Source organism: Hyaena hyaena, unplaced genomic scaffold (genome assembly GCF_003009895.1).
Source record: "Hyaena hyaena isolate Hyena2069 unplaced genomic scaffold, ASM300989v1 scaffold_1, whole genome shotgun sequence".
NCBI lineage: Eukaryota > Metazoa > Chordata > Mammalia > Carnivora > Hyaenidae > Hyaena > Hyaena hyaena.
In genome coordinates this window covers 7026833-7053969 of record NW_024080633.1, presented here as the reverse complement: position 1 = coordinate 7053969, position 27137 = coordinate 7026833, and the positions used below count along the sequence as shown (strand labels likewise).

General features: G+C 53.2%; 1 protein-coding gene across 1 annotated transcript in view; it reads left to right on the top strand.

Moving 5' to 3' along the window:
• The first annotated feature begins 862 nt into the window (after positions 1–862).
• KCNG4 (potassium voltage-gated channel modifier subfamily G member 4) overlaps positions 863–27137 on the top strand; it is a 41886-nt gene continuing 15611 nt past the window's right edge. Inside the window, exons 1-7 of the mRNA XM_039227271.1 lie at positions 863–868; positions 2300–2425; positions 4143–4287; positions 14019–14170; positions 15675–15769; positions 16040–16247; positions 25999–26069. Coding sequence (XP_039083202.1) covers positions 863–868; positions 2300–2425; positions 4143–4287; positions 14019–14170; positions 15675–15769; positions 16040–16247; positions 25999–26069 — 803 coding nt within the window. The remainder of the gene's footprint in view (positions 869–2299; positions 2426–4142; positions 4288–14018; positions 14171–15674; positions 15770–16039; positions 16248–25998; positions 26070–27137) is intronic.

Below are 27137 nucleotides of genomic sequence, written 5' to 3'. Positions count from 1 at the left end.
TTTTTATTTATTTCTAGGAGAGAGAGAGAGAGAGAGAGAGAGACAGCATGAGCAGGGGAGGGTCAGACAGAGAGGGAGTCACAGACTGAAACAGGCTCCAGGCTCTGAGCTGGCAGTCAGCACAGAGCCCGACGCGGGGCTCGAACCCACGAACCGCGAGATCATGACCTGAGCGAAAGTCGGACGCTTAACCGACTAAGCCACCCGGGCGCCCCTCCAGAGGGGACTCTTAACTTTCCAGGGAAGTAAAGAGTCCCCCTGTCCCCTCATGTGTTTCCCGGGGACACTCCGGAACACAGAGGCCTGGCGACATGGGACCTGTGTAAGACACGTGAGAGCCCCTCTGTCAGGAAGGGGACGGTCCAGCCCAGGAACACAGGTGCACGGTGCTACGTGCTAGGACTCGGAAGTCTGAGGCAGACGCTGCGGGGCGCCGTGTCAGCTGGGGAGCCCCCTCTAGAGAGGAGCAGCATCCGAGGGGTGACATCCAAACCCAGAGATGAGAAGGAACCCAACACGTTAAAGGGGGGGGGGTAGGAAGAATCTTCCAGGCGCTGGTCACCTGCCTCTGGCCCCAAACCTGCTGTGCTATAAACTCAGGAGGGCCCTGGGGGGTAGGAGGAGGCTCTCACTGTATCCCGAGATCCAGGGAGGAAGTGGAGACGGGGGTCGGGGGGGGCTGGAGCAGGCCTGCGAGGGAGAGCCACCTAATGATGCGGGTGCCGGGCATCCCCCACACCTGAGCCCATCACGTAGCCCGCGCACCCTCTTACTGGCGATCGGTTCAGGAACGGGTCGGCGGTCTGGTCTGCACCAATGAGGTGAGACACTTCTGGGAAAGTGGTCCTCCTACCGGAGAGGCATGCAGGTATGCGGGGCTTCTGTGCATCTGGACTTTACCCAGTTAGGATGCAATGGCGGGATCTCCAGCAGCCACTTTGCCACCGTGAGGGGACAATTAGGAGAGTGAAGGCCAACACCGAGAGGGCCGCCTGGGGAAACACCCTCGAGGCCTTGGTGACTTTGCTGAATTGTTGAGTCTGGTCGATCCTGGAGCCATCCTCCCTGGGCTTCCTGTTACGTGGGACAAACTCACCTTCCTCAGCGTTAAACTGATCGAGGTGGAGCTTTTTTTACTGACGGCCAAATACAACCTGACTGATACACACCAAGTTCACGTCCAGCCTGGCTGATGAGCATCGTTGAAAGCAGAGGCTACAGGGGAAAGAGTAGAGGAAAGTGGCATTTCTTGAGCACCTACTATGTGCCACACTTTGTACTGGGCACGTTGCATAGGTCTCCCCTTAATCTTCAGATCAGCCCTTTGAGGCGGCCACCCCAAGCTATCCCCACTTAACAGAAAAGGAAACTGAGGCTGAAAGGTGAAGACACTTGCCGGATTCCAAGGGGCGGGACCAGGATACGAATGAGGTCCGTCTGGGCACATGGCAGCCTCTTTCCAGCGGCGTGGCAGGTGCTGTCCCAGCGGGGGGGGGGGGTTAAGTCATGCCGAACACTGTTTTCTGCCAACATCTGTCACCGCCTAAAAGGATGCTGGTCTGTTGGCAAAAACAAGCTGTCCCGTCATAAATGCCAGTGTGACGGGCACATAAATTCAGGAAGTGATCTCCGCCTGGCAGAGCAGGCAGGGCCGCCCTCCCGGCGGGCGGAGAGCGGCGGGGACAGCCCACCCCTCCGGCCCCGTGTCTTACCTTCTTCTTCGAATCAGCGGCCAACTGTGTTCTGAGCTTTTACGGACATACCATTCATGTTCCACAGCACAGAGCTTGTACCGGTGGGAAATGGGAGCAGCAGAGGGTATTTAAATCAGGGATTCAGGGCACCAGGGCGGCTCGGCCGGTTGAGTGTCTGCCTCCTGACTTCGGCTCAGGCCGTGATCTCGGTCGTGGAACTGAGCCCTGGGTCGGGCTCTGCGGTGAGCGTGCAGCCTGCTTCAGATTCTCTCTCTCTCTCCCCCTCTTCCCCTCTCCCTGCTCATTCTCTCTCTCAAATTAAAAAAAAAAAAAAGGGATTCATGCAGGACCTTTGTTACATAGCATAAAAGCAACTCAGAGACTGACAGTAACAGGAAACACTTCTCCACCGCGGCGGAGGGGGGTGGGGTGGGGGGGACGAGAGGGGGTGGCATTTCTCGGGCCCGGGGTCTGGGGTCACAGCCCTGGTGATGCGGGAGCCGTGGAGGAGACACAGTCATTGCTTACGGCCTCATCCGCGGCCCAGAAATGGGGAAAACCACCCTGGCTTCTCCCTTCCGTCTGCCCTGCACGCCTCTCGGCAGGGTCTCCCACGGGTGGACCCCAGCGACATGAGCCTGCAGGAGTCAGTCCCCTCGGAACGTCGCCCGGAGCGGGAGAGGAGGGTGGATCCAGGGGTCACGGCAACCCCCCCCCCCGGCCACACACAGGTGACTTCCTCCTTGCCTCCCGTCTCTAACTTACTCTTTTCCTTCCTCTGACTAGATCAAAAGCTGATAGAACCCAATGCGATGGTAGAAATTTTCCATTGATCTGTTAGACAGTTACTCACTGAGCATCTGCTGGGTGCTGGGCCATTATTCTAGGCCCCGGGATCCGCGGAGCTAACGTTCTAAAGCGGGGAAGGGGGGAGTGACATACTACAAACAAGAAGCAAAGGAAGGAACAAGATAATCCCAGAGCGGTGGAAACTTCGAAGAAAACAGCGATGGGCAGTGAGAACGAGTTGGCTAGGGTGGTGGGCAGGAAGAGGTCCCCGAGCAGGTGACATCCTAGTCAAGACAGGGGTGATGAAAATAAACCACCTGGGCAGGGAGAAGGTCAAGGCATGTTCCGGGGGGGCGTGGCAGGTGCAAAGGCCCTGAGGTGAACACTAAGTTGCTTGTTGCAAGAATCAGAATGTAATTGACAAGTGCCAAAGGGTCTCAACTTAGAGGTGCTTCAACAAGCAACAGCTTCTCAACTCTTGTCCCTCTTTCATCAACCAAAATAACAAAGTCCTTCCCAGCTACATTAACCAATGCAAACCAATACGGGGTGGGTTTGAGAGCTGTGGTGTCAGGGGGCACCCAGCTCCACTGACCGGGACACCAAGGGGGCAGGAAGCAGGCCTCAAGCCAGGATGCACAGCGGACATCATTTTATAACTTTGGATGTCTCATCAAAAATGCTCGTGGTGACTTTTTCTGGATGGTAGAACTGGGGGCGAATGGAATCTTATCTACAGTTTCTAATTTGTCTACAATGACCAGGTATGACTAAGAGAATGGGTGGCCATGGGTTCAAATCCCAGCTCTGCCACCTGCAGAAAAGCCCCCTGAGGTCTGAGATCACCCCCTTCCCCCAGCAAATGGTGAGTGATGGGGTCTGGCCCACAGGACTACTGTGCGGAATAAAACAGAGCACCCAGTACTTCTGCACAGTACTTCTGCTAGGTGTGGACGGTGGTCATCTTACCACAGGAAGCTCTAAAGTGAGTCTAGGGGCGCCTGGGGGGCTCAGTAAGGTAAGCGTCCAACGCCAGCTCAGGTCATGATCTCACGGTTCGTGGGTTCGAGCCCCGCGTCGGGCTCTGTGCTGACTGCCGGCTCAGAGCCTGGAGCCTGTTTCAGTCTGTGACTCCCTCTCTCTCTGCCCCTCCCCTTCTCACGCTGTCTCCCTCGCTCTCAGAAATAAATAAAACATTTAAAAAAATAAAATAAAATAAAATATGTTAAAAAATAAAATTAATGGAAACCAACTTGACAATAAACTATTAAAAAATTAAAAAATTAAATTAAAAGAAGTATAGGATTTCTTGAAACAAACAAGGAATGGTCACGTACACCACTCAATTAAAAAAAAGAATAATCACACTTAGATAGTCTTTCTCTAAGCCAAGACCTTCACACACTCACAGAATCCAGATGATAACTCTAAGAGGTAGGTTCTGTTATTATCCCCCATTTCACGGATGGGGAAACTGAGGCTTGCCCAAGATCACCCATCTGCTTAATGGCTGAGCTGACTCCATTATAATCACAACTCTGTCACCTGAGGGTTCTGTCATTTGCTGCCCCAAGACATGAGCCCCAAGTCACCTGATGGCCCAAGACCTGGACAGCTCCCCCCCCCCGCCCCCTCCCCCACGAGCCTCTAATCGCCTAGGCCCCGGATTCCCTGCAACAAGGACTCCGCTTCGACACCAGCGCCCAGCGCCTGTACCCTGGGGCCAGCCTGGCCTCCCTGAGGAGACCTTTCCCTCGCAGGGGCTGGCGAAAGGGCCCACACGCTGCTCTGCTCCCCGATGACCGTGAGGGAGCCCAGACTGTCCCCGAGCAGCTCAGTGCTGAGGCCTCAGTGTGTGCCGTGTGTCTGGTGCCCACCCAGCCCAGCCACACTCACAGCAACCTGCTTTCGCTGCTGCCCTTCCCTCCTCCCTCATGCCCTTCCCTGCTCCTCACTAAATTCTACTCTCCGTCGTCGGGGCCCAGACCCCGGGGAAGGGAGGCGGCAGCTCCTGCGCGGACACGGAAGTGAGGCTCTCGCCCCCCCGGGAACCACGAGCCCCTTTTCTTCGGCCAGAGCAGCTTTGCAATCACCTCCAATGTCACCTGCTTACTGCACGGGGACCGAGCAAGGGCGAGTAGCCAGTCCCTCACGCCTGCTTTCTCAGGTCCTTCTCCCCACCCCTGCACAAACTTGGCGGTTTTCATAACCTTCTTGGGACAATGTTAATAATTTAAAAACAGCCTCATATTTATTTATTTTTTTTTAAGAATTTTTTTGGGGAGAAGGAGGATTATTATTATTATTATTTTATTTCTAGGAGAGAGAGAGAGAGAGAGAGACAGCATGAGCAGGGGAGGGGCAGAGAGAGAGGGAGATGCAGAATCTGAAACAGGCTCCTTTTAAATAGTGCTTCCGAGAGTCAGCGTGGCTCTAGGCACTTACGGGTATTCCCGGATTCGGTTCTCCGTGCGTGTTTCTCAAGTCGCTAGGGGTCAAGGACCAGCGTCTCTGACTCTGATACGTGAGCCCAGCAGCAGTCTGGGAAAACTGGTCCAGGATGGGGAGGGCAAGCGAGCACAACTGAATTTGCAGAAAGAGGAAGAGAAAGAAAAAGAGAAACTGGGGGGGATTTATCAGAATCGGAGCCTCCAACGGTCCCCGAGAAGGCTGCTAAGCGGCCCCGCTAATATCCAGTGGGGACTGAACCGACCCTTAATCAGCAAGCTGGTGGCAGGTGTCAAGGGCGGATGTGGGGCTGGCTCACGACACCCCCTGCTGGAAGCAGCCTGCCACTGCCGAAGGCCGAGGTGGCTTTCACCCTAATGGAAAAGCAACGCTTGTCTGCTTCCGAGCTAGACGGCCTGGGTAACGAGTTTTCTACCTTGTTAAAATGAAATTTGTTATAAGTTGGCTAGAGCACTGCCACCCGATCTGCTACGCAGCATAACAACTCAAGACGGAAGTGACGAGAAAAGATTCATCTGTACAGAAAGACGGTCAAGACACATTCTGGGCAGGGGTCACAGCAGGTGCAAAGGCCCTGAGGTGAACACCGGTTTGGCTTACTGTCATTGCACGTCACCTGGCTCCATCCTCTCCAGCCCAGCACCTGCTGCTCCCCCACCTTCCCAGCCTCACTGGCTTTGCTGGCCCACAAACGACCGAAGCCATTCCGAGACCAATCGTTTTCACGCACTATTCCCTCCACCCAGAATGTTCTTCTTCCCCTACCAAAAAAAGCGTTTGCATGTTTATTCCCTTATCATTTCTCAAATTTTTATTTTTTTAGGTTTATTTATTTTAAGAGAGAGCACACGAGCCAAGGAGGGGTAGAGACAGAGAGAGAGGAAGAGAGAGGACCCCAAGCAGACTCCACGCTGTCAGCACAGAGCCCGATGTGGGGCTCCATCCCACGAACCATGAGATCATGACCTGAGCCAAAATCAAGAGTTGGATGCTTAACCGACTGAGCCACCCAGGCATCCCTGTTCCCTTGTCATTTAGGGGCACCCAGCTGGCTAAGTGTCCTATTTCAGCTCAGGTCACGATCTTGTGGTTCATGAGTTCGAGCCCCGCGTCGGGTTCTGTGCTGACAGCTCAGAGCCTGGAGCCTGCTTTGGACTGTGTGTCTCCCTCTCTCTCTGCCCCTCCCCTGCTCGTGCTCTGTCTCTCTCTCTCTCAAAAATAAATAAAGGTTTTTTTGAAAAATTAAAAAAAACAGAAAAAAGAAAGAAAGAAAGAAAAGAAACCAAAAGCATCCACCCGTAAGCTTCCAAAACCTGCAAAGCCCAGAGTCGTGTCCACAGCGTCCTTCTGCACAAGGTCAATGTCGGAAATGTCTCTCTAGTTACATTTTGAAATGGCTTCATGCGCCATTAGCTGCTTTGTAGAGGCATGAATTTTCCCAGGGCACCATTTTTGCCAAGGGGGCTGATGGCCCGAGAAGAGAAACTAAAGGCTGGAGGATGCGAGGTCCCATAAAAGCCAGGTTTCATGACCGTGGAGGAGATTAAGCTCCCAGACGCCTCATTGTTCACTTCAAGTGCCCTCTGGGGATGCCTCTTAATCTGCGGGTGAGAGCTAGTGATTCCGAGGGTGATAACAAGCAATTGTGTTTCAAACCGTCTAGAAAAGGAACCCAGCCTGTCCTGATGGCTTTTTTTTTTTAATTCCCCTCTCATGCCAGGCATCTGATGTGGACTTAGCATAATTAAAGTGGTGACAAGAGCCAGAAGATAAAACAGCCGAGGGAGGGCATTTTTCCAGCTGGGCTAAAGGATCAATTAAATCCCTGGGCTGAGATATCAAATCGTTAGCACCTCCCTGATCCAAAGGCCGCTCAACCCTGCCACGGAGTGGGGAGGAGGGGCACGAAGACCCTGGAGCTGGGGTTGACCCAGGGAGCCAGGGTGGGAGTGCATACAGGGTCAAGGGCGGGTCCCTGGGGTCAAGGTCGTGATGCATCTATCTCTGCCCTGGTGAACTCCAGGGGCCCTGCCCGCTGAACAATCCGACTGAGCCACATGTGCCCTGAGGCCAGATCCTGTCCCCATTTCTCCTGACTGCGCAAATCTGAGATGGCCTTGGACCCCCAAATGACACGCCCCTGCCCCCGACAGGGTGATTATGTAGATGCCTGAGTTCACTGCTGCAAAATCCCGAATGTGGTACCCAGCCGCTGTTTCCTCATCTGTAAAATGAGACCAAATATCACCACACACACACACACACACACCCCCCCCCCCTACACACACACACACACACACACGGGGCAGCTGTGGGAAGTGCGTGAGCGCCACAGCAAAGCCCGTGCTCTAAGGTGGAGCTCATCGGACATCACCTCTCCCCCTTAACCCTTCATCTGAGGGGTGGCTGTGTTTTATTTCTTGAAACCCACAGCAGGGGTAGAGCTTGGAGGTTCAAGGAGACTGGCTCTGCAGACTCCATCTTCTGAACCTTCCCAGCCTGAGCAGTTTCTACTCTGTCCACTCAGGCCGACAGGTGGCCCATGCATCCCAGAGTGGCCAGACAGGAGGTGCACGTATAGAAACCTTTCCGCCACATCAAATTAGCAAACAGCCCATCCCCCTCCACCCCAAGTGCACCCCCACCAGCCTCCATGATCCCTCGCCTGGGGAATCTGAGGGGCTCACCCCAGACAGCAGGGGCCTCTAGGACCACCCCCCCCCCGGGTCCCCGGCTCCCCTCTGATAGGTCAGTGCCATGCTGCTGGTCTCACCAATACTCTCAGCAGGGATGTGGGCTTGACCATCCCCCGTTCACTGAGTGGAAGTAAGTGGGGTGCCCAGCGAGGGGGGGAGGGAACCAGCTCAAGGTCGATTTTCCAGGCAGTGGCAGAGCCAGGACCTGCACACAGGAGCTGCTGGACCCCTGGAGACGAGGTGAGAACGCGCGGGGTGTTTGGGGGACCTGATAAATGCATCCCAAGCCTTGCTCGGGGTTCACACCACCCCTCACCTGGTTTGAATCCTGACTCTGCCCTTTACAAGCTATGTCACCCACCTACTGGCAAGTAACCTAAGCGCTTTGGCTTTAGTTTCCTTATTTGCAACGAAACAAAGCAAACCCCAGAGCGTTCTAACCTCAGTACTGTTGGCATTTGGAAGCGCGTAATTCTCGAAGTGCAGGCTGTCCTGTGCATCTGTACACGTTTAGCAGCCTCTGTGGCCTCAGTCCCCTAGATATCTATTGATGCACATGCCCTTCGATCAGGACCATCACAACGGACCCCAGACCCTGTCTCACGTCCCCTTGGTGGCCAAATCATCCCCAGTTGACAATCCCTACTTTATTAAGGTTATTCTGAGTGTGAACAGTTTATAGAGAGAGCCTGATGTACAGTCAGCTGCTGTCCTTACCTTGTTCGCCAGTGAGGACTGGATTTGCCTGCAAATAACAATGGCTCGAGCAGGCAGCCACTTGTTTCTCCTTCACACGGAAGGCCAAATGCTAGCAGCTCAGGGCTGCATGGTGACTCTGCTCCACTCCTCCATCCCTACCCTTTGACCTCGCCCTCAGAGACCAAGGTGACAGCTGAAGGCGAGACTGTGAAGAAAGGGATGAGGGAGAATGGGAGCCACAGAGGGCACATGCCTGCCAGCCATCACTTAAAACAGATCCCCCAGGGGAGTGCCCGGGTGGCTCAATCAGTTGAGCATCTGACTTGGGCTCAGGTCATGACCTCACGGCTCATGGGTTTGAGCCCCCTGTCAAGCTTTGCGGTGACAGACCGGAGCCTGCCTCGGATCCTCTGTCTCCCTCTGTCAAAAATAAACATAAAGAATAATAATTTAAAAAAGATCCCCAGGTGCTGCCATCTTGGTCCTCTACTGACATCCCATTGGCCAGAACTTGGTCACATGGCCATACCTAGCTGCAAGGGAGGCTGGGAAACGTAGTCTTTCTTCTGCCCGGCCATGTGCCCAGCTGACATTATGCTGCCGTACCAGAAGAGAGAATTGGCTACATAGATCATGAAATCTCCTGGGCCAGCTGCAGTCAGGAAACCGATTAAAGCCAAAGGCTGTCAGGGCCACCAGGCCAGGAGGGCGATATAATCCTAGGAACATCTGGCCCATTACACTTAATAAAAACCACGAGACGAGACATATTAGCACAGTGCCCAGGAAATAAACACACAGGCTACTTACCTTTCAAAAGAAATCCTGAGAAATGCTGCAGGATTTATAACTACTCCCTCCCCCTGCCCCCATCTGCCTCCTCCATGTGACCGTGGCATGACAGGGAGGAAACGTGGCACACTGGCCCGGAATCCGGGGGCCTCTGCTTTCCATTCTGCCTCCCACAGGTGGCGTGGACTTAGCTCAGGCTCTATGCCACCCAGGCCTCGGTTCGCTCTCCTGTAAACAAGGCCAATATTGGCCATCAAAATCAGATACATTTGTGTGCATGCATTTGTAAATTCCGTAGCAGCCCTGCCCCATAGAACCTTCTGTGATGATGGAACATTTTAGATCTGCACTGTCCAATATGGTGGCCACCAGCTCCCTCCCATGTGGCACTGGAAATGTACTGGTTCCATCAAGGAACTGGATTTCTAGTTGCTTTTATTGGAAAGCACAACTCCTGTGCACTTGCTGCAAACGACTGAGTGATTTATATACTGTTTCCCTTCAAGGACTTTTTCCAGAAGCTTCTTCAAGGTCCTTCAGGTTCGCTCTCTCTGTCCCTTATTTTGGGCCACTCGTTAGGATGGTTTTTCTTTCTGACAAAAATGAGAAACAGAAAAGGAGAAGGGTTCGTGAGCACGTGGAGAAATTGGAACTGGGTGCGTTGCTAGAAATAACATAAAACGGCACAGCCGCTATAGAAAACGGCATCGCGGTTCCTCACGACATTCAAAACAGAACCACGATACGACCCAGGGATCCCACTCCTGGGTCTATCTCCAAAAGGGCTGAAAGCACGAACATGAACTGATGTTTGCCCACCTGTGTCCATAGCAGCGTTACTCACAACAGCCAGACGCTGGAAGCCACCCAAATGTCCAGCGGTAGATGAACGGACGGGTAAGCGAAGTGTGGTATATACACACCATGGGATATTATTCAGCCTTAAAAAGGAATGAAACTCTGACACCCTGTTACAACACACATAGACCTTGAGGACAGTATGCCGAATGAAATAAGGCAGTCACAAAAAGACTAATACTGTATAATTCCACTCCTAGGAGGCACTGGAGTCCTCAGATACATAGAGACAGAAAGTAGAATGGTGGCTGCAGGGGCTGGGGGGGAGGGGAAGGGGGGATCAGAGTTTCGGTTTGGCAAGTGAAAAGCTCTAGATGGTTGGACAACAGGTGATGTCTTTCAGGCACTGAAAACAATGGTTAAAACGGTAAATTTTATATTATGCGTATTTTTATTTGTATAGTTGGTAAATATTTATTCATCCATATATTTTTATATGATTTTTTTTTGAAAAGTACCCCAAAGGACTCTGAAACTCAATGGCACAATGAGAGAATGGTAACAGAAGGAGGTGGGAGACCCTGCCTGGGTCCAAGGAGGGTGAGGGTCCCACCACAGAGAGTGGAAACCCGGGTGTTCGCGGAAGATTCAGGGGCACCAGGACCTTTCGGCTTCCCTGAAATGTTCTGCCTGGAAGAAGAGCCCTGAAGGATGACGTCATCAACCACACTGAGCCCTGGAGCTAAAAACAGACAAGCCATTTCTAGAACAGGGACCTTTCTCATCTCCTCCTCTGTGCTATCAAGGCTACCATATGGGTCTTAATGTTAAAATAAAACCATGTTAAAATAAAAGACCACCCCAGTCCTCAAGGTGATCTTGCCTGGACAGTGGCTGGCCTGGAGATGTGGCTGCTTCAGGGACCACAAATCTGGGCTGGTTCTGAGTCTGATGCTCACACAGTTTTGTTTGGGAGAGCAGGTATTTAAATCTTCTTCTGCATTCACTGCCAGCATTGAAATATGCAAAATCTCACATAAAAAAGCTGTACTTCCAGTTCTCTTGAACAAATAAGAAAATCTGGCATCGTGAAGCCTGCTCTCCCATGTGGCGGCGACAAGCTGCTGTGGAACAGTGGCGTCCCCGGGAGATGGGAGTCACCCTCTTCCCTTTACCACAAGCCCCACCAATCCCCTATCGTCTCCCATTCCCACAGACAATCTATGTGTGACCAGCTCCTTCCCCACAGTGAGGTTTTGCCATTTATAGCAGATGGAAAAAGAACAACAGATGCGAAGAATGTCTGATATAGACAGGAAATTGACAGATAATCTCCCTAAAATCCATTGTCCAGATAGAGAAATTGGAGCCCAAAGAAGATAAACAAGCGCAAGGGATTTCAGACTCATGGATGAGCTGCACTGAAATGAGAAAACCAGGTCTCTGAGATCCCATTCCTTATTTCTAGCTGTTTTCATGGACTTAAAACACGCATGTGTGCACGCACGTGTGCACACAGCCCAGTGCCCTTGGCAACAGTAGCAGCGGTTGAGTGTTTACTGATCACTTGCTACAAACTCAGGAGGCACCCATCAGGCTTCTCCTTAAGACGCTACTATCAGCCCGAGGGGGTGACTGGGGACACGGAGGCTTAGCCGAGAAGTAAAGAGTCCTGCCTGAAGCCACATCACCCAGAGGAGGCTCGGCTGAGGTTTCTGTGTGGGTTTGTCCAATTATCCAGTGCTTAACCACGGTTGCAAATTCTACCGCATTAAGCAACAGTTAGCATCTCACCCTCTAAGCATCTCACCCTCTAAAAATTACATCAACCCCAGGCGCTTAATAGCTTCGAGCTGGGAACACAATTGGACTTGATGAGTCTAAACTCAAATGGAAATCTGGCTTCTCCACGCGCACAGGATGAGAACTGCGCTGTGGGAACCCATTCCATTGCCTCCTTACAGTGCTGTTATCATCAGTTAACTCCATAACTAATAGCCCACACCCTACCCAAAGCTATAGTAAGTCTTCCTTGTAAATCCTGATAGCTAAAGTGTCCGCATCGACATCATGGGATTTATTTTCCTTTCTAAACACGTTTGCAAATGGTTGTTCCTTGGCCACAAAGCAATACATCATAAACAGGAAAAGCCAGAGCCACGGACCCCCTCACTGAACATTTTCTGCAGTAATGAACATTTTCTCCTATTGAACTGGCCCCCAGAGGAATAGAGGCCCTAAAAGTCCTAGAGGCTTTAAACTTGGGTTCAATTTCCAATTCTGGGCTTTTGAAGCTGTGTGACCCAGCACCTGGCACTCAGCCTCTCTGGGCCTGGGCATCCTTTTCTGTCAGATTGGAGTGCTACAGCCATGTCTGAGACCTGCCCGGTCAAGCAAGACTGAAACACGTTGTCCAAGTTTGAAAATTACAATGTATATTATGCAGCTGCTACTCCTCTTTCGTCAAGCATGAAGAGCATGCTGCCACTTTTCGACAGTTTCGACTCCTGGTTTTTAATCTAGGTTTAAACTGTCTCCGGCTCCAGAGCTTTCCTTAAATAATTAATTTCGCTTCATACTTTAATCTTCAAAGCCGTCGACACCTGCCGTCGGAGTAAGGCGGTGCAACTTATCGCAATTACACTCCTGCTACAGCTAAATTAAATGCCACTCTCACAGGATGGAAAATGGTAACTGAAGGTTTCAGAATGATTACTGACCTTCTAGAAGGGAGCTCCATCCAAATGAGAGTTTGGACGGGCTGGGGTGGGGTGCAAGACTTAAAGAAGTGCTACTCTCTGACCTTTAGCCTTCTCAGCCCCCAGCACAGGTGAGCCAGCGCCCTGCAGCACCTGGGTAGGCTGGGGGCTGGGCGGGGCGTGGGGCTGGGGGCGGGGCTGGAGGAGGGACGTGGGAGGAGCGGGCTGCGGGAGGGGCGGGGCTGGAGGGCGGGGCGTGGAGCTGGGGGCGGGGCTTATGGGGGAGGGTCGTAGGAGGGGCGGGGCTTATGGGGGAGGGGCGTGGGAGGGGCGGGGCTGCTGGGGGAGGAGCGTGGGAGGGGCGGGGCATCCCTCCGCAGTCAGGGCTGCAGACTGGCTCCAGAGGCTTCCGTTTGGTCTTTACTACCTGCCTGCTTGGCCACCAGAGAGAGCCCTGCCTAAAGGCGCTCTGTGACGTCATGTGCCTTTTGGTTAGAGGGGCCCCCGACTGCTCCAGGAGCAGAGCCTAGAGAGAGTTAACTCTGCCCTGTGACTCAGAGGTGACGAAGGACAGCCTGGTGTGCCAGGGAGAGCGGGATCTCAGTAAGGTGGCCATCCTGGTCTTCCCGGCCCCAAAGGCCCACCGGCGTGTTTCTTTCTGTGCTTTGTGTGTTTCCCACCGTGATCATAAAAGTCTAGTGCCAGTGCTTTCCAGAAGGCCCCTGTGGGCAGGTGGCCTCACCACTGTCATTTTCAGCCACATGAAAAGGAGTCATCAGGTCCTCTGGATCTGTCAGCTGGCCCTAACCCTCACTTTTACATGCAAAAAAATAAGAATACAAAGTAAATTAAAAATTCAGCTTTTAAATCACAAAAAAAATATATTTGCGGATTAATTCACTATATTATGTGTACAAGGACGGAGCAGTGCAGCAGGACATTGAAGGGCGAGGACTCTGGCGTCAGACCCACCACCACCACTGTGTGACCCTGGACAAGTTGCTTCACCTCTCTGAGCTTCTTTCCTCACCTGTAAGAAGATCATCTGAGGAGTCCTTAGCTCCAAGTTGTTGGGAGGGTGGAGGTCGCCACGCAAGGCGTGCAGCAAGCCCACAGGGCATTACCACCAAGTGGGTCCAAACAGGTCTGGAGACGCGTGAGCCAAGACGGGAGTGGATTCTCGGGCACTGGACTGATCTACGCAAATTTTGTACAAATATATGAAAACAACACATGCTCATTGTAGAAAATTTAGAAAATGCTCCTCTCCTTTGGATTCTGGTCCTGGCTTCCAAGCACAGTTCAGAAGATGGAGGTCAAGGATGGAGGTCAAGAAATTTCCCCCTGTTCCATTCACTTCCTCTGCTGATCCGCCCATCTAGCCCTTCCGGTACGCCCGTTCCATGCCAGCCCCGTGCCAGGGGGCATCACCACGCTCTGTAATAGAGCGAGGTTCACGTCCACGTCCTTGGCCCCAGGCCAGACCTGCTCTCCGGCCCCGTGCGACCAAGGTCTCGGTCTTCCATCTTGCTGGGTGAGGGGACTGTCGCCCTCCTTCTGTGCCACCCTTCGCCTGTCCAGACTTGCTCTAAATAAACAATTGATAGTCTTTCTGTCCCTCCTGTTTACTTAGCCATGAAAGGTGTCGAAAGCAAAAGCCAAAATTTCTGCTGACAACAAGGCAAGTCAAAGAAATGTCTCCTTTTAGGGTAACAAATGCTTTTGTGTTCCGGCAGAGAACAAAGCCTTTGCACTTTTTAAAAAATCAGGTCAATTATTCTATTGCTTTTAGCTTCTCAATCTTGCCTGATTGAGTACTTACTCTAGAATATTAAGAATCCATAGGACTCTTTCCTGGTGACCTTCTCTCTCCCTTCTAAGGAAAATCACTGCCCTAGATTTTTTAAAACCTTCATGAAAGCAGAATGTCTGGAGCAAACAGTCCTTAAAAAGATGTGAAAGCAAATTATAAGATTTTTCCAGCAATAAAACAGGGTTTATAAAACACACAGACACACGTACACAAAATGCTGTTGTCAGGACATTAGAAATAAGACTCCATCCTCTTTTTACATTTAAAAAGTTTTGTTTGCCTTTATTTTTTCATATACAACCTTTGATCAGCTATCTCTTTAAAAACTCATTATTATATTTAATACCACTAAGAATAATCCCTTACCTTGGCTACTCCCTTTATGGAAAGGATGCTAAGTGCTCTACATGCATTGCTTTCTGTATTCTTTTTTTTTTAAGTTTTTAATTTTTATTTTTGAGAGAGAGAGAGTGCAAGTGGAGGAGGAACAGAGAGAGAGGGAGACATAGAATCCAAATCAGGCTCCAGGCTCTGAGCTGTCAGCACAGAGCCTGACGTGAGACTTGAACTCAGGAACTATGAGATCATGACCTGAGCCGAAGTCTGACGCTCAACTGATTGAGCCACCCAGGCGCCCCTGTCCTGAATATTCCTTACAACAATCCTCAATTTGAGGTTGGTGCTGTTGGCCCATTGTTAACCCCATTTTACAGATGAGGAAACTGAGTTTCAGAGAGTCAAAGTAACTCACCCATGGTTACAAAGTTAGGAATGGAAAGAACTGATCCTGGAATCCAAGTGCTCTGACTCTAGAGCCTGCAAACTTGATCACCACATGGTAGTTGAACTTTGTATAAAAAAGGAAAGGGCGCCTGGGTGGCTTAGTTGGTTAAGCGTCTGACTTCGGCTCAGGTCATGATCTCACGGTTCGTGGGTTCGAGCCCCGTGTCGAGCTCTGTGCTGACAGCTCAGAGCCTGGAGCCTGTTTCCAATTCTGTGTCTCCCTCTCTCTCTGACCCTCCCCTGCTCACGCTGTCTGTCTCTCTCTCTCTCTCAGAAATAAATAAAAAACATAAAATAAATAAAATAAAATAAAATACTTTAATTAAAAAAATGCCTCTCACACCAATATAGAAAGAACAGGGGTCAGACACCTACTGCGCTCGTCGGTGAGGGCGCAGTGGGAGAGGGGGTCCAGAGGCACCGGGGGCCCCCATGCTTACAGGCACCCAGGAATGCAGAAGAGGCTGAGAAAGATGCAGAAGTGGTGACGTCCCGCAGGGCAGCTGGACCACAGCACCGGGCTTTCTTCACTAACAGGTAGGAGTCATGGTCACCTGTACCAGACACATTTGCAAGTGAACACGTTTGCTTCAGAATCAGGCCCTGATGTCTAGTAAAAGGAGCCGAACAAAGACACGGTCCGTAGAGAAAGAAATAGAAGCATCTCTCAGCTGGCCTGCTGTCCAAGGTAGGGGAACATTGGAAGCGCGTGCAGGCATCCATTCGCCTTATTTTCCAGCTTTTCCTCACTTTCCCCTTGAGGATCCTGGCGACAGAGGCCTGACCACCTTGTGGACGCCCTGCCAGATGGACCTGGCCCTTGCCACCTTCCCCCGAACATCCTGACCCCGGACGGGAGTCCCTGCCTTCACACTGCGGCCCCTCGCCCAGAGACGTGCGCTCAGCCCCGCGTGGCTCCCCAGGGCCCCCAGTCCTCGCACCCCCCCCCCACTTCCTGCAGTTAGGCCCCTCTACCCCTCAGGACCCCAGGACCCTCACGCTTCTCAGAGACCTGGTAAGGACGGATGATTCTGGAAACGAAGCCTCCAAATGATGAGGGAAAAACCCAACTGCTATTAATACGGTTAACGTATCCATTTGTTCATTGGCCAACTTCGCGGCCAAGACATCTCCCTGCACTTAAAACCACTGTGTCACTTTATTGCCTCATTTTGAAGAGGCCCATCTGAGCAGGTACAGAGCGTGCCCCGTAAATTAAATGGGCTCTCGCAGCCAGCGATCTCAAAAGCACAGGAATAATTATGTTCTCGCATCTTTGCAAAGCAAAGTATTTGGATGCGGGGCGAGGGTGCATTTCGGAGGCTGGGTGTCCCATGAGACAAGACCCCCAAAGGCAACACCTCCCGGCGATGGGCCAACTTCTGTCCCCCTCCAGGGCCGCAGAGCAGAGAAGGGCCTGTCCCAGAGGGGGCACAGCCAGGAGGCAAGAAGCTTGGGGGCCGGGAGAGGACAGGCTGCATCCAGCCGGCCGGCCCGCCTTGGTCTAGAAGAGGCACTTGGCACTTCAAGTTCATGGGGCCAAGCAGACGCCTGGGGACTGCCCTTGACCCATTTACCCTGAGCGTTCGGTGGACGGCACCCTCTTCCTTCAAGGCCTTGTGGCCACGTGTGCAGGGAGGGTCAGCAGCCCACAGGCTGTGCAAACAAATGTTTCCTGGGCTGGGGGATGGAAGGAGGGGGTGGCAGAGGAGGGGACACTCTACGACCCTTTTCACCCTTTACAGGAAATGATTCGTGACTTGACAAGGTGCCGTGACCCCAGGCCGGGGACCCTCAGCCAGGCCGCTCTTCCTTCAGAATCCCTGGGAACCCCGATCAGGGCCAGGGGTGCTCTTCGGGGCTCTTCAGGGGGGTGTCTTGGCGGGGGACCCCGCTGGCGCCCCCATGAACAGGCAGGAGTGTCACACTGTCCTGCGGGGGACGCGCTGGGACCAGCCCAATTCCCCGCCCTTGAAGCCCCGCCCCTCAGCATCTCCCTCACGCAGCCTGCCTGCCCCGGGCAGCCACGGCTCTAGGGGTGAGTCCCCGTCCTGGGGGGGGGGGGATGCTGAGGACAGTCCCATGTGTACTTCCAGCCCCAGCTCTTTTCTGAGCTCTGGACTCAAATCCCCAAACATCTGCAGCGGGGCGGGGGGGGGGGGGAGGGCGTAACCCAGCAAGTTCTAGGCTGACGCCCCCTTTCCCCCAGGCCCCTCCTCCTCCACTGCCTCCCATTTGGGTTCGTGCCTCTCCTTCTGCTCCACCAGGCAGACTACAAATCCTGGGGTCACTGCACCCCACTCCCCACCCAGTCCACACACGCACCCCATCCATGCCCCTTCCGCACACCCCCCTTCCTGGTCCCCCAGGCTCCCATCCCACCCTCGATGTAACTGCCCTGGGGTACATCACATCCGAGCATATTCTTTTGTTTTTAGTTTATTTGTTTGTTTAGAGAGAGAGGGAGAGAGAATCCCAAGCAGGCTCCACACAGTCAGAGCAAAGCCCCACACAGGATTCGATCCCACAAACTGTGACATAATGACCAGAGCCAAAATCAAGAGTTGGAAGCTTAACCAACTGAGCTACCCAGTTCCCCCCCACCCCATATGAGCATATATTTCCTGAGTTCTTCTTCTTTTTTTTTTTTTTTTTTGAGAGAGAGACAAAGAATCCGAAGCAGGCTCTAGGCTCTGAGCTGTCAGCACAGACCCCAACACGGGGCTTGAATGCTCGCATCGTGAGATCGTGACCTGAGCTGAAGTCGGACGCTTAACCGACTGAGCCACCCAGGTGCCCTGTTCCTGAATTCTGTTGATGACTCTGTAATCCCTTTGGGATAAGATCCAAGCGCCCAACCCGTCGTTCAAAGCCACGCTCCCTCTGACCCCTGTGTCTCACTCTAACCTAATCTCTGGCTGTCCTTCCCTGCTGGGCACACACCCCGTTTGCACACGGCCCCTCCTGTACACATCAGCCCTCACTCCACGCTTCCCTCCACCCCGAGGGGCTCAGTGTCAGCGTCGCTGCTCAAACTCCTATTCATACTTCCATGCCCAGCTCACATGCCCCTTCCCGCAAAAATCTTCTTTGGATTCTATTAGAATCTATCACAGGGCACCTGGGGGGCTCAGTCGGTTGAGTGTCTGACTTTGGCTCAGGTCACGATCTCACGGTTCATGAGTTTGAGCCCCACACTGAGCTCGCCGCTGTCAGCGCAGAGCCTGCTTTGGATCCTCTGTCCCCATCTTTCTCTGCCCCTCCCCTGCTCACGCTCTCTCTCTCTTAAAAAAAAAAAGAGAATGAGTGTCAAATTTCCCTGTAATCCCCAAACTCAATGGCTATACTGCAATTAATACTTCTCTAAATCTGTCTTCGTTATAGGAAGTTGTGAGTCTGTCTCCCCGATGTGCCGTCCTCAGGGACAGCTGTGTCCTGTCCCCGGCCCCCCAAATCCCTCAGCTCCCCAGTCTCGCTCCTCCCGTGACCGGCCTCCGAGGGCCGCGGAGCTCTGGCGGGAGCATCTCTGCAACAGGCCGCCTGTCCCAACCCCAAAAACATAACAGTCACAAAACCGTCATTTCATTACGGTTACCAATATCCAAGTGTTGAATCCTGGAAGCTGAGAGCAGGTTTCTTAACGCCCTCGAGCCTCAGTGTTCCCACCTCTGAAGTGGGAGAATAACTGGGTCTTCCTCCGATCCCTGGGCAGTTCGAAGGGTGAAAATGTGTATTTCGTTCAGGGTGTGTGTTGCACAGAAAGCGCTCAGCCACCGATGGTAGTGGTGGTGTGCCGGTCATTCTTCGTGCCCCTGCCTGGCCCTCCCTGAGCTACGAAGGAGAAGCCCCCAGGCGTGCCATCTCTCAGCCGTGACAATCGCGTCCGTGAGCGCTGAGAGCTCACGTGGGTGGGAGGGCACAGCGGGGCTCCTCACCCACCCTCCCTTCCCGCCCCCCAAGTCCTCAGGTCCCTTGTGCCACAGGACCAAACAAGAACGTGCTTAGGTCCAAACATCACCCCAGGGCACCTGTTAATCACAGAAGAGAAGCGTTCCCTTGTGACAGACCCATCTGCGGTGACCGCCTTAACCCGGCGATACATCTTGGCATCACCGGGATGGGGGTGGGGGATACAGCCAAGGGTCAGGAGCTCTCAGCGAGCCCACCGATGAAGCCTTCCTACCAAAACCATAGGTAACTTCAGTGCGATCAATGCGTTAGACCTAATTTCCAGAAATAGACGGGAGGGGGGGCCGCTCAGGGACAGCAGGATAAATCTAGAAGGAGGAACAGTCGACAAATCAGACAACCTGACCTGATCTTTTTCAAAAGCCTGTGTCATGGGGGTAGGGGTGGGAGGTGGGGGAGAAGGTTCTGGGCGGAGACAGAGGACTGCTGGGGATTAAAAAGCAAAGGAACGCAATTGGCAAATGTCACACGTGACCTTTCATTGCATCTTGGTCTTTGGGAAACTGCTGTACTATAAAAAGACGTTTTGGAGACAGGGGAATTAGATGAATTGGGAGTCGGATGATATTTGGGAGCTCTTCGTTATTTTAAATCACACTGGGTGTGATCGCGGTTTTGTGATTGCATAGAAAATCATCCTTGTTTCTCTGGATGCTGAAGAATTCAGGGGGAAATGTCACAGAGTCTGGTTTACTTTGAGATGCTTCAGAAAACGGTATATTCATATATAAAGTATATATATATTCAAATATATTCATGATAAGATGCTAGTAATTATGAGCCGAGGCTTGCAATTTTTCCGCTTGTTTGAAAACTATCCTCGCAAGAAGGTATGAATGCCTTGGCGGGGGGTGGGGGCTAAGACCCCAGCACGCGTCCCGCTCCGTAATCCGAGAGTCAGAATAACGTTCCGTCTCCTGGGAGGCGGCCGTCCATCGAACAGAAAGGACTCAGTTAGGAGAGCTCGGCTGTGCCCAGAGTGCATACCCCTTGGTAGTGACAGTGAGCAACGTCTACAAACCGCCCGAGGACAGACTTGCCCTCCAACCGAGTTTGCGTCCGTCACTGTGGATAATTACATCTTGAGCAATATTTTTACACGGGAAGCTGAGGCGGCTGTAAATGGCCCCACCGTCTCTCTCCTCTCTTCTGGAAGGCAGCAGGGCAGACCTTCACCACTGGCTTTTCCGTGTCCTCAGGACCCTAGGATTCCAGGAGGGAGGGAGGGACAGATGGATCGGCCACGTAAAGACACAGAACTGGGCGTGATTGCAGGCTTCAGAGGTAGCCGACAAAAAACAGAGGTTCTGGGCTGGACCCGCTTCAAAGCTGTTCCCTGTGACAACCTGCTCATCACAGGGAACCCAAGCCTGAATGCAGCCCCTTGATCTGCTTTACTGGGTCCTTCCGTTGTGGTTGCTCAAAACAGCTTTTTCAATTTGAACACAACACACAGACTAACCTTCCCCGTCTCTTGCACAGATTGGACACAGTGTGTGATCAGCGGCTCTCGGAGTGAAACAGCAGACCAGCCCCCAGAACCAGTACTCGGCCCCAGAGGTAATTGTGCTGGCTTTGATTCGTTTTGCCCATCTTTACTTTTTACAATTTTTAAAAATGTTTATTTTTTAAAGAGAGAGAGAGAGAGAGAAAGAGAGAGAGAGGGCGCCACCAGGGGAGGGGCAGAGAGAGAGGGAGACACAGAATCCAAAGCAGGCTCTAGGCTCTGAGCTATCAGCACACAGCCCGACGGGGGGCTCGAACCCATGAACTGTGAGATCATGACCTGAGCTTAAGTGAGACGCTTAACCAACTGAGCCCCCCAGGTTTTTTGCCCATTTTAAAATTTTCTATTTTCTATTTTATTTTATTTTATTTTATTTTATTTTATTTATTGAGAGAGAGCACCCACGCAAGCAGGGGAGGGGGCAGAGGTAGAGAGAGAGAGAATCCCAGAGGGCTCCATTCCATGGAACCACGAGATCATGACCTGAGCTGAAATCAAGAGTCGGGCGCTCCACCCACTGAGCTGCTCAGGCGCCCCTGTTTTTAAATTTTCTATCAATGGAGTCCCGCTGTGGCTGCTGTTTTTGTGTCCTTCATGCTACACAACAGCCGACCGAGATTTTTCAAGTGGCTGCAAACGGTCCTGTGTGTGTCCCCGTCCCCGTCTGGCATTCCGTTGAGCCAACATGTGCTGTGCTTTCCCCGTGTTGGGAGCCTCTATGCTGTTCTCAGGCATCCGTAGGACTGGAGTTGCTGGATCATCAGACAGGCGCCGGCTTTGCTCTCTGGGGCTTTATACTTTTACGAGTCAGCTGGCAGCGTTTAGAATTTGAGAGATTTAGCATCAAAATTAGGATGGCGGCTCTTCTTCCGAAAATGTAAAGATCCTCAACACTGGACCCACATTCCACCTTCGTGAGTTGGGGGCTTGTGACCCCGCCCCCAGCGCCCAGCTGGCCTCCCTTGTGTCATCCACCCGGCTCCCCGAGGCACCTTAACTTTGGGACTCTCGGTGGCAAAAGATCTGCATGTGCTTGTATGAATGAAAGTCCAGGGGCGCCTGGGTGGCTTAGTCGGTTAAGCGTCCGACTTTTCGCTTAGGTCATGGTCTCGCGGTTCGTGGGTTCGAGCCCCGCGTCGGGCTCTGTGCTGACTGCCAGCTCAGAGCCTGGAGCCTCTTTCGGTCTGTGACTCCCTCTCTCTCTGACCCTCCCCTGCTCACGCTGTCTCTCTCTCCTAGAAATAAATAAAACATAAAAAAAAATTAAAAAAAAAAAAAAAAAGAAAGTCCATAATGAAAATATTGAGCTGCCTCGGCTTCCCCGGTGAGGTCATGCCGAATGGTCCCAGTGACCCAGAGATGGTGATCAGGTCATTCCAGTGGGGTCCATGGCCGTGGCTGCTAACCAGATCTCCCTGGTGGGGGCTGACCGAGGCTGAAACAGGTCCCCCAGCTGCTGTTTTTCCAGCACCTTCCATGTGGTTCCTCCTGCCATTCCGGCGACTCCTCATGCGCCACACAGCCTTATTCACAGCCGTATCACCTCCTGCCAGCTCTGATAAATGATCTCTTCCAGGCTGCCTTCTCCTCCCCACTGATACCAGGATGCCTTTTAATTTAACTCAAAAATATTGTTTTTAATCAACACACGCCCATCGATTTAAAAAAAACTAACCAAAACAAAAGGACACGGAGAGGAAAGGAAATCTCTCTCGCCTCCTTACCCGTCTCCAAACCTCTCCAGAGTCAACCCTGGTATCTAGTTTTTTACCCACTTTAGAGAAATAAATATTCCAGGCACACACACACTCCCCTTGTCTATTTTTACACAGACTAGCGCCTTTGGTGTCTGATCTGTTCTGCACCTTGCACTTTATGCATCTTGCTGGGGCAGGTACATGAACGCAGCCCTGTTTCCTTTCAACAGCTGCAGACTTTTCTCTTGCGCTTATGACCTGCATCTATTAACCAGAGCCTCGGGGAGGGATTTTTTGGTCATTTCCAATCCGTTGCTACCGCAAACAGCGCTGTAGTGAATATCGTTACGCGTGACTCTTAGCACGAGCAGAATAAATTCCTAGGCGTACGGTTGTAGGTCAGAGGGCACCAGCATTTCTTATTTTGGTCAGTTGTGCCAAATCGCCCTCGACACGGGCTGTGCCGATGTTGGCGCCGCCTCGAGCAATACCTGAGTGAGCCGAACGGAGCTCCGGAATCGCCTACCTGACCACGTCACCCCCACTTTGGGCGCCCGTCCCCGACCCCCGCCGCATGTCAGAATCACCCCGGGGGACCTTCACGGGGACCCTACACGTGGACCCCCACGCCCTGGAGTTCTCGATTTCACTGATCTGGATGTGGGCCGGCCACGGGCGTTTTCTTCCCCAGGACCTGCGAATGCGTGACCGACACGGCAAAAAGGAACTTGGCACTTCTGGTTAAGGGTCTTAAAATGCGGAGCTGATCCTGGATTATCCAATGGCTCGGGGTAATCACGAGGGTCCTCAAAAGGGGGAGGCGGGAGGGTCAGAGAAGGAGACATCAGAGTGATGGGGCCTCCAGCCAAGGAACATGGCGGCCCCTGGGACTGGAGACATCCATTTCCCCGATCACCCCCGGCAGGAAGGCTGGTCTTAGTCCCTTAAGACCCACCTTGGACTTCAGGCCGGCGGACCTGCAAGGTAATTCTTTTGTGTTGTTTTAAGCCACAGCGCTTGTCTGATTGGTTACAGAGGCCCCGGGGGGCTCACTCACCTGTGGCCACGGTGGCCCATCACTTACGAGAATCCTCGGCAGGCTGCGGTCCTTCAGAAGAGAGAGGACGGGCTTCCCCAGGGGGTCCTGTATCCGAGACCCGCAGGATGCTGGGAAGGCCGGGCCCAGGCGACCCGCCTGCTTAGCTGAGGCTGAGTAGACACAGCAGGGAGGAACAGGGGCATTAAGTTAAAAGGTGATTGGCTTTTTCCAAGCAGCCTGGAAGGACTCTGCAAACGCCCTGGGGCAGGGGCTGGTGGGCCTGGATACGAGGCTCAAGTCAAAGTCCTCTAGCCTGGGCAGAGGAGCAGTGCAGACAGGAGGCCCTGGGGCCGTGGGAAGAGCACTGGAGTGTGAGTCCTAACTGAGCCAGGCTCTGCCACGGACTGGCCGCGAGAGCTCAGACGGTCTCCCCTCGGCCCCTCTACGAGTTATCAGGGGCTCGTACCAGATCAGTCCCTTTCCGTTTTTATTTTAAAAATCCTTTCTAGGGGCGCCTGGGTGGCTTAGTCGGTTGAGCGTCCGACTTTCGCTTAGGTCATGATCTCACGGTTCGTGGGTTCGAGCCCCGCGTCGGGCTCTGTGCTGACTGCCAGCTCAGAGCCTGGAGCCTATTTCGGAGTCTGTGTCTCCCTCTCTCTCTGTCCCTCCCCTGCTCACGCTGTCTCTCTCTCTCTCTCTCTCCTAGAAATAAATTAGAAAAAAATAAATAAAATCTAGATTAAAAAAATAAAAATAAAAAAAAATAAAAATCCTTTCTAACAGCAGTTAAAACTTTATTTAGGGGCGCCTGGGTGGCTCAGTCGGCCGAGCATCCGACTTCGGCTCAGGTCATGATCTTGTGGTTCATGAGTTCAAGCCTCGCGTCGGGCTCTGTGCTGACAGCTCAGAGCCCGGAGCCTGCTTTGGATCCTGTGTCTCCCTCTCTCTCTGCTCCTCCCTGCTCGTGCTCTGTCTCTCTCTGTCTCTCAAAAATAAATAAAAATGTTTAAGAAAAACTTCATTTAAACTCCTGTCCTCAAACAAAATCTCCCTCCTGTGACTTGGACAAAAGTTGTTAAGATAATACTTATAATGCCACCAGGTACTTAAATGGGACTTCCTTCAGGCCACGCACTCTTGTAAGCGCCTCATCAGTGAAAATTCACCACAAAGCAATAGGTAGGTGTTATCATTTCTTTTCACAGATGACAGAACTGAAGCACAGAGAGGTTAAGAAACTTGCTCAAGGTCACCCAGCAGGGAAGTGTTAAATCCTTGATTGGAACCCACAGCACTCCAGACCGCAAAAAGGACCCGAGGCAGGGGAGGAAGCTTGGGGGGTGGGGGGGGGGCAAGTAGCCGGAGGGTAAAGTGAGATCAGTGATAGAGAGGGGAGGTGGGGAGACAGAGAGAGGAGAGGGGGAAACAGCCTGGGCTGGAAAGATCCGTTCGGAGTCTGGTTTAAGAGAGGCATTGGGGCAGCCCTGGGGCCTGAGAGAACTGGGGAGTCGGGGTGGGGAGAGGGGAGAGCGTGCCCATCCCTATCAGGGGCCCTGGGGTCTCCTCGGGTGGGCTGAGTGTGAAGACGGGCCACTGGGGCCCTGATGTGTTTGGAGTGATACTGACGTACTCACAGCGGAGCCGCCACATTGAGGCAGGGACTCTCATCCCCGTGTCCTACCCTTCGTCACCCTCCTTCCAGACCCCGTGATCGTTTCCACACAACCCTTGGGCTTCACACGGTGCGATCTGAAAGCTGCTACCGTCGACCACCTCTCTGCCTCCGTCTCCTCTGTTCCTGCCTGGACTTACCCCCACAGCCCGGGCCACGGAGACCCCGCTGAGCCCTGCACCGGGCAGCCGTTCAGGCCCGCCGAGCTCAGACCTTCCCGCCCTCCAGGACCCTTGATCAGACCTCAAAGTCTCTGCCGTGCGAAGCTTCCAACTAGCAAGGTGACCTTGAGCAAACCTCTTGCCCAGACCTGCGGGCCCCTGTCTGCAAAATGGAGCTGAGAATAGCTCACCTTTGGAAGCCAAGAGACTGGGGCTCAGAACCTCTTAAGGAAACTAAGAAGTGCCAGTGGACACCGAGCTCCGCAGGGGAAGATGGCTGCGCGGGCCGCGCCATCGCTGCCTGGACTGCCCTCATCTGATGGTGAGAACACGGAAGCCCAGAGAGGTGAAGAGATTAACCGAGGACACACAGCAAGGTAGTGCAGAGCCCAGGCTAGGAGGCAGGTCCTGGCGCCGGGCGTCTTCCTCTTCATCCCCCGGGGAGCCAAACCTGCCCGAGGAGCCTCTACTGTGGGGTGCGACCTCTCTGAACCCCCTCACCCCCATACATTTTACAAACAAGGGACGCGAGGCTCAGAGGCACTAAGTTCCCTGTTCAAGGTCAGCCAGCATATTCGCACGGGAGCTGGGGACCCAGGTGCGTGTGACCGCACACTCACACCTCCTCCCAGCCCAGCACGCAGCCAGCGCCCACCCAGCGCTCAGACGCTGCCCCGACCCGTCCTTGGACCCGTGAGAAGCGGTTGTGTTCTGTCTGCAGCCTTTACCCGAGCGCCAGCCCAGCAGCAGCAGCCCCCACCCCACGCGCAGCAGCCCCCGGGCCGCGGGCAGGTAGCTGCAGATGGCCCGGCCCCACGTTGCCCTCTGCTCCTTTGGGTTCTGATGCTCCTCGGAGGGGAGGGAAGGACAGCTCTCCTTGCCTCCTAGGCGGCTGCCAGAGCACGGGCTGCTGCTGCTCCTCCCGCAGCCTGGTGATGGAGAGATTATTTCTAAGCCGTTCCAGTCCCCCCCCCCCCCCGCGTCTCTTGCAGGACCACACTGGCTGTCCCCGCGGGGCCCAGAGTGCAGAGCCGGCTGCCGTTGCCCGAGCAGGACAGCTGGCTGGCTCCCTCCCAGCACGAACCACACGGGCTCTCACCTCTCACCGGGGAAGGGGCTTCCGGGTCCTTTAAAAGCCCCCAGCCCACTGCCCCAGGGCTGTTCTGCAGCAGCAGCAGGAGAGAGAGAGAGAGAGAGAGGGGTGCAGAATGAATGTCCCTCTGCTTCCGGGAGGAGGCAAGGCAAGAGAGGTTGGAAACTAACTCTGCCAGAAACTGCCGTGGGCTGTGTGTGTGTGTGTGTGTGTGTGTGTGTGTGTGTGTGATTTTTCTTTTCTTCTCCTTCATCTCCACCACCAACCTGTCTCTTCCCTGGCCATCGAGACACGGGCTCCCCTTGCCAGGTAGAGATCTAGCTGGAAAAGGGCTCCCAGAGACAGGAAGGTGAGTTACACTCCGGGGGAAGAAGTTAGTGTTTGCCGCAGGGGCGGGGGGCTTGCGGGACGTGTAACTTACAGCCTCCGCCAAAGTGCTGTTTTGAATGAATACCTTTGCAGAGCCTGGTGTGCCGGCTGTTTTGGGGGGCAGTGGATTGCAAAGTTGGGTTTGTGCAGTGAATGCAGACAGGACAGGTTTGGGGGGGAGTCTAGAAAGAGCCCTGGAGCTGGGAGACAGGGTCCGGGGTTGGATTTGGATTCCCTCTGTGACCTTGTACGAGTCCCTTCAGCTCTCTGGGTTTGGGGTTTTTGTACTCGGAAAATGAGAACACTTGGGAAGGACTCCCCGGATTTCAAAATAGTCTTCTCTCTGCAGACTGTGCATCTTCCTCTGGCCAAACGTTGTAAAGGAAGTGATGCGTGCA